General features: G+C 38.2%; 1 protein-coding gene across 2 annotated transcripts in view; it reads left to right on the top strand.

Annotated features, from left to right (window-relative positions):
• Positions 1 to 2311, top strand: part of LOC144971288 (uncharacterized) — an 18657-nt gene extending 16346 nt beyond the window's left edge. For both annotated transcript variants that reach the window (XM_078911905.1, XM_078911903.1), the window contains exon 7: positions 828 to 2311. In XM_078911905.1, coding sequence (XP_078768031.1) covers positions 828 to 1483 — 656 coding nt within the window. In that variant the 3' untranslated portion in view covers positions 1484 to 2311. The remainder of the gene's footprint in view (positions 1 to 827) is intronic.
• The last annotated feature ends 5189 nt before the right edge of the window (positions 2312 to 7500 follow it).

The raw sequence follows: 7500 nt of genomic DNA, 5'->3' as shown, positions 1-7500 counted from the left end.
AACTCAGAAAACAACGATGAAATTAAAAGTATGTTTACCTTAATGCTAGAAACCTTTACTACACAGATAATAAAACGTGACTTAGTCTTAAGAAAAAATTTAGGTATGTACAAAACAGTGCAAGACAAAGCAGGAGAAACACACGAAAAAGTCATCCCAAAAAAGGGACTGAGAATCAAACCTCAGAACTCCGGATTGCCCCGAGATCTGAGGTCCTATCTCTAGTCAAGGTATCCTGACTTTTCCTCTCCAAACCAGTGAATTTTTATTTTAAGCCACAATTAAGTATCTCTAGTTTTAGAGAAAAATTTTGCTTTCACAAAAAAACAACAACATTAGATACTGCCATTTACCGATGTAATATTTGATCTGTCGTTTATTTGTGTGTGAGTTACCACCACGCAAAAATTAGGGCAAAATGAATACGATCTCAACGTTTGACATAATAAGAATTCAATAGTTAAGAACTAATCTGACGGAAGTAAGAGACCGGACATACGGTCGGAGTAAGAAAAATGGTTTTGACCCAACTTAAATGATGGCTTGATTTCAAGTTGGCAATGTTTGAATAGCAGATGTAACATCCCATAATATGACAAGTGGTGTCAAGAGTGTAAAGAGCGATAATATTGTTCATTACAATTTCCTAGAGCGTTTTGAGCGTTAAAAAAAAGGGAAAAGCAAAATCAATTATTAGCCAGACCTCATTTGAATTGATTTTTATTTATATTAGAAATTGTTACCCTCAGATACATTTTAATGAGCATTCAGTGAATAGTCTACATCCATGCCATGTATCTCATTTTGTTTTGTTTTTAAAATTTCAGAACCGGAAATAACGACGACGACGACGACAACAACAACAACAACAACAACAACAACAACAACAACAACAACAACACCAGAACCAACAACACAACCAACGACACAACCGACAACAGATTCAACAACACAATCAACGACACAACCGACAACGGAATCAACAACAGAAACTACCGCAGAACCAACAACACAATCAACGACGCAGTCAACAACAGAACAAACAACAGAACAGACAACAGAAACAACATCACAACCGACATCACAATCATCAACAGAATCGACATCACAGCCAATAACAGAAACAACCACAGAACCTTTAACAACGGAGACAACACAGACTCCAAGTACGGAATCGTCAACCACTGCATCTGACATTTCAACGACTATGGGAACCTGTGACTGCAATCAACGACTCAACAATATTACAGACGAGGAACTGGAGAAGGTCATGCGAGAAACACGCGAATACATTGCTGTACATGTACCTAGTTTATCTGCAACCATTCGGAGACTGAACTCTGCCGACGACAACAGACCCGTCAGCATTGCTATGGGAATTACGGCTCTCTCTGGTTTAATAATTGCCTATGGCATCATGTTTATCTACGATTTTATAGAAATTGGTCGGCAAATACGAAAGCGTTGGGTATGTTGGAGATGAGGATAATGACAACCGTATAGCATCTTCAATAGGCAACAATAGTGTGATGTCAAAATACTGGTTCAAATCTCATTAGAAGTGTGAAACCAGTGCTCTGGATACATGTCTTTTGTAACTATCTTCGGGATTCAGTGATGGCATCTTAGTTTCCAGCCTAAGTAAATGCTGGTCGTCCATAAAGATGATCCATCCTCGTTTTTAACACCCAGTACTCCTCAGAACCTGCCTATTCATCCTGTTACTAAAATTGTTATGCCACTTTATGATTCAACATGCAACCTTACCTCTTTACTGTTAGTTCTCCGTCTGAAAGACTGGTTACACACTTCCAAGGAGTGTTGAACCGGAACAGATTTACTCCATCGAGATCCTTTTATGACATATTATGCAGATCTCTTAATAATCATCTGAAACAGCCTTGTTGAAACAGTTTTGTTTGTTGTTTGTAGTGATCATCGACCGAGTCTAAATTATTAGATTAATTTAACTTAATTCTGATTCCAACTTTGAGTGCAGCCATAGTGATTGATTTTAAAAAAAAATGTATTTGTGCCATTAAGAATTTCTAGGAATCACACGATTTTTATCAAAAGTAACTTTAATGAGTTTGAGATTTAAGAAATCAATTAAAGAAATCGAATAGTTTCGAGGAATTGAACTCTCTAAAGTTACCTTCTTTAACAGATACGGGGTTCTTGAAACGAATCCTGGTTTTGTCATATTTATTCCTTTTTGTTACTACGCTTTCAAACCTCTTTACGTCATATCATCTTGTTTTAATTATCTACATGTCATTTTTCTAAGAAATAAATCTTAAATGTTTTTTGATACCTATCCTCCAGTGTTCTTTTTTATTTTTGAACATACAGAATTATAACATGATGTTTTGAAATGAAAGGAGATAATCTCTATAATACTTTGGGTTATCGGAGGATCATACACACTAAAAGAAAAAAGTGCTATTATTTAAAAAATTAAATAGGCAATGAATGGCGAGCCTCTCTCTCTCTGTTGGTATCAATAATTCATGTTTTCTTTTTTTTATGGAAAGGGGGAGGGGGTGGGTGTGGTGGAGGTGGGGAGTAGCATGGAATGATTTCCAAGTTTCATCAGATGGCACTGTCTATATTGGATGGTCCATAAGGTAGTTCTTTAGAACTATATGTTCCATAGAGCCGGAATATAATATACCAGTGTCTGGTAGCGTTAAACAGACAGTAGTAATAGCTTGCTCCCATTTCGATAGGTCGCTAGTACATTTCTATAGTTGTAACTTGTAACAGACCTATGCACTCAATCATCGTTGGGTAGACATAGGTTGGGGCCAGAAAAAAATATTGACTGCATCTGGGATCGTTACTGGTGGTACTGTTGCTTGTGAAGTGGGTTTCTTACTATTGACAGAACCGCCTCCTTTATTACCCATAACGTGAAAACAATCTTGATCATATTCCTCATGTTAGCAGGGTTGGATGAAATTTGGAGAACATTGCATTCCCTAGGCCAGTTGGCTCCACATCGGTTCGGACCCTTTGTTCAATAATTCTTCATCATCTGTCTCTTCATACATCTTTGTGTTCTTGTTGTGAAGCGAGACAATGAGGGTTTCTCCAAGGAGTCTTGCTTGATGAGTGCAATGAATGTGAAGTAAAATGATGATAATTAATGTACGAATGTGTTGCTTTAGCCTGGATAAAGATCTTAAGAGCTATTAGTCCGTTCCAAGTCCCGAGCGCACGGAATATTGCAAATTTCTCCAAAGTTACAATAATGATAGAGCAAACAGTATTCTCACAATGCTGAATTCCTTTGAATCAACGTGTGCAATGAGGATGACTCAAACTTTAAATTGTTTACCGTAATAGCGTGTTGATTTTCTCCCATAACAAAGTGGCATTCAGTGGCGTAGCTTAGCAAATAATTTTAGGTTGTTTCAAATCGTGTAATAAAAGCATGGTTAAATAGTATTTTGAATTAATATTCAACCCCAATATCGGAGCTTACTCAATGTCTCAATCGTCTCTCTGTTACATGTTTGTGTTGAGAATAGAGCTTTAGCATTACTGCTGGCTTGTCAACAAACTTCCCGGTGTTTGTATGTCTTGAACCCATGACCTCAAGGAGTCGGGAGAGGGACCCGGGATAGACACTACGTTTGAAACCACTTGTTTAAAGTGGTGGATGGCGCCGACTCATCGTCTACTAATAGCACTATAAGAAGTCGCTGCGACGACTGCATAGCGTCCCTCTCACGGCCAGGCGGAGTTGTCGTATCAGGAAGGCCGTGGGTTCGAGTCCACCCACCCCCTCACCCATCGCCCCGAAATTGTTATTCTCTATTGTTGAAAACAGGCTCCCAGCGTTTATGATTTATCTGTTATATAGTATATTGGACGATACAGGCAGTCCCTTAGGTATCGTATCCATTTTTCGAACCAAGACATTAATGTAAAAAAAGACAAAACAGGGGGATCCTCTGAATTTTACGCCCGTATCAGATATGACGAGGAAAGTTGTGTAAAATACCTTTCACAAAGATACAATGCCGAACCTACTGTTGAACAAGAGAACAGATAAAGTTTGCATAAAACACGTCTCAGCAACCCACTGGTCACCCATCGAGTACGGTACTTGTTCACCCTTCTTTAATAATGTTGTTGATGGAGGGGGTCACTTTGAATACCATTGAATCTAAACTTCCTTCATACCAAACAATTTTCATGTAAGTTTTGTACAGTATAACCTTTCAAAGAACCGCCGTTTTCAAATAAAAGAGATGCATAATTAATATGACATAAGTATTAATTTGACCGTTTCCCTTTGAGTTTCTGACTGTGTGCCATCTGTTAATAGAATTGCTATTCGCTGCATGCCATGAAAAATAATTCGGAGCTTTGCCTCTCTGGAGAAATACTTGTAAATGTTCAGTGCTATACTCCTCATTGTGACACATTTGCATGTTTAATCCATATTGTAATCGATTTTATGAAAGTAGAAATCACAGCAGTAAACTACGCATCTGGCTTTGAACTATTAATTGTAACAATTGTTTATGTCAAATGTTTACAAATTGTACAATTTGCTGTGTGTCCCTTTAAATGGCAAGTTTAGTGAGTAGAGTACGTGAATGTCGTGAAATTAAACGCCGATCCTGTTGGCGAGTTCAATAGGATTCAATAGTCGTACAGTCACTTTCTTCCTAATGACGTATGGTAACTTAGTAACACTGGCTCTAAACTATCGGAACAATGGCGGACGCCGTATGAAATATTTCTCCGGCGAGCTTAAAAGCGTACCCAGAGGAAAAAACCCCCATCAATTTGATAATGTTTTGACTTTTACACATTCTGATCACAAGGCATATGAAAAGGGAATGAAAAGTTCTCGCCAGCATGAAGAATAAAAAGTAAAGATTTTCTTTGTTTAGAACCAAGATGGCCGCCGTTGCCGGGCGCGTGACATCAGACTACTGAATCCAATTATCGTAATCACAACAGAATTCAGTGTATGTGTGTGTGTGTGTGTGTGTGTGTGTGTGTGTGTGTAAAGTTATTGTAAAACATCAAAATGTTTACTCATACTAGACCCTTCGTTTTTTATATACCGTAAAGAAGAAAAATCCCAAAGTATGGTATTGTAACCAGTGAAAAAAATCTGTTTAACGTCACTAACAATTCTAGTGTTCGTGCCGATTATCATTAAAATTATCCACCAGAAGGTTGTGAAGAATACGTCAACTCGTGGGCGCGGGTTGTGGAACGGACTATAATGCCCTTATGTTCTTGTTCTCAACCTACATCCAAACGTGTTTATTTCCATTCTGTAGAATGGGAAACGGCCAGATTGCTATGTCTAATTCTCCACAATTTGCGACGTTTTCTATGTGCCCCATCAACCGCCTCCTCGTGTGAGCGATTTCGCGGTGCAATTTCCCGCTAGAGGTCTCTTTCCCGCTACCCGCGTAGCCTACTCTCTGGGCGTTACTAATAGACACAGCTTTTTGGCCTTATGTGAACTTAAACTTGAGCTTTCGTAGATTGCCATATCCACTAAATTATGTGCTAAACACGCTTTACAAGGGACCCCTTGCTCATAGGTGCAATGAGGATGTAGCACAAGACATGACGCATGTTTGACGATAGAATAATCTTTTTTTGGACAAAGACAATGCTGTTACCAGCCAGGTCTTCATTTTACACAAGATGATGGGCCTTTTCTAAAGACTCAGTTTTGCACTGCTACGAGGAAACTTAGACCAGCAACTTACATGTCAGAAGGCGAGTGTTTGTTTGTTTTAAAGGGTTTTACGCCATTTGCGACACATTTAAGTCATATCAGCGACATAAAAAGAAGAGAATGGAAAATAGTCAACATATTCGAGCACTCAAGATAAATTAAGGCAGAGGGGAATTGGTTCAAATAGGAAACAAATGTAGATTCCAAGATCATACCATCAAAGTATTTAGTTTGAGATCACCTTAAAGTCTCATCCAGAATCCAGCACAGGATCACACTAAGAGGAACACACTCAAAGGTTTACAGAATGCATAACTAACAATTCATAACAGAGAGATGATTTACAAGGAAAATACATTTCGTCTCCCAAAACTATAACTATACATTTGACTGTTTCCCTCCCTGTCAAGGACTCTAACCAGGGCTGGGACAAAACTAAGTAATCCCAATCCAAGACAAAGACAGAGAGCAACTTGGAAAACAGATATAAGGACATAGAAGACACACACTGACCTCTTGCCCACCATGGGCGAGTGTCATACAACATAACCACAAAGCCGCACAAAATTGAGCTATCAATGTCATCTGTTTGGTTATTTACAAATCTCAACTCACACAACAACATAAAACATCCATCCACAAATATACATGCAGAAATCATGCAAACACATATATTATAAAATTAATACGGTATATATAATGTGTATATATATATATATATATATATATATATATATATATATATATATATAATTATATTTATATACAACAACAACAACAGTAGTGACAGCAGCAGCAACAAAAAGACCACAACATTAACAACAACAACAATAACAACAACAACATTTGTAAATAGTTTTGAGCTCAAACAGATTTCCTTGCTCATCTTTGCAGCGCCATTACTGTGATTACATGGACGTATTGCAACCAAGTTCAAGAGATGTGTGTTTCAGTATGAAAGGAAACGGTTTGAAATATTTATCAGATCGCCATCAATTAAGTATCTTAATCATCCATGAACACAAACCTTCTGTTGATACAGAATTCTCTCATATGGAAAAAAATCCCTTTACTTATCCCAACGATTAAATTTATCTTAGGGGTCTATTCCAAAGGAAGACTGGAGTAACCGAGGCGTTAGCTGCGGTGCAGTGCCGAAAAGTAAGTTGGGGTATGGCTTGCTTAACCCACACTGCGCGGCGCGGCGGGGAGACGAATTCGATAACTTTTTTGGGGTATGAAGCAAAGATCATACCACTGTGTCACAAAGACGCATCGTATGCATGAAAAGACGAATGACCTCTTACTTTTAACTCAGTTCTACCAGCAACTTAAGATTCTTACGCGATTACTATATTATAGAATTTTAAACGTGTTCCCACAGCCTGCACGAGCATGCGGGTGTGCTATGGGAACAATGTTCGGATTCCAATAACGCAATTGTGCAAGAAATCTTTCATACTACCGCTCAAACGATTCTGATTAAAAGGTACTTTTAAAAATATTTAAATAACAATATTTGTCGTCTGTCATAATATAGTTAAATTAAACGCTTGACATTATGACATCACAGATTGCTGTAAGCTTTGGAGGGGGTTGGGGGGGGGGGGCACCGTGGTGCACAATTTTATAGTCTTTGTTTCGTAACCAGAAGGTACCAGGTTCGATCCCAAGTCATATTGCTCAAGATCACTTTGGGGTGCTGCACTACGGCTAACGCTTGGATTATTCCATTCTTTCCTTGGAATTGACCTTTTTGACAGAAAACAAAAAGAACATTT

Source organism: Berghia stephanieae, chromosome 4, assembly GCF_034508935.2.
Source record: "Berghia stephanieae isolate SIO BIC M18660-M18661 chromosome 4, UCSD_Bste_1.3, whole genome shotgun sequence".
Classification (NCBI taxonomy): domain Eukaryota; kingdom Metazoa; phylum Mollusca; class Gastropoda; order Nudibranchia; family Aeolidiidae; genus Berghia; species Berghia stephanieae.
The sequence above is the reverse complement of the archived record's forward strand: the minus strand, read 5'-3'. Positions and strand labels throughout refer to the sequence as shown.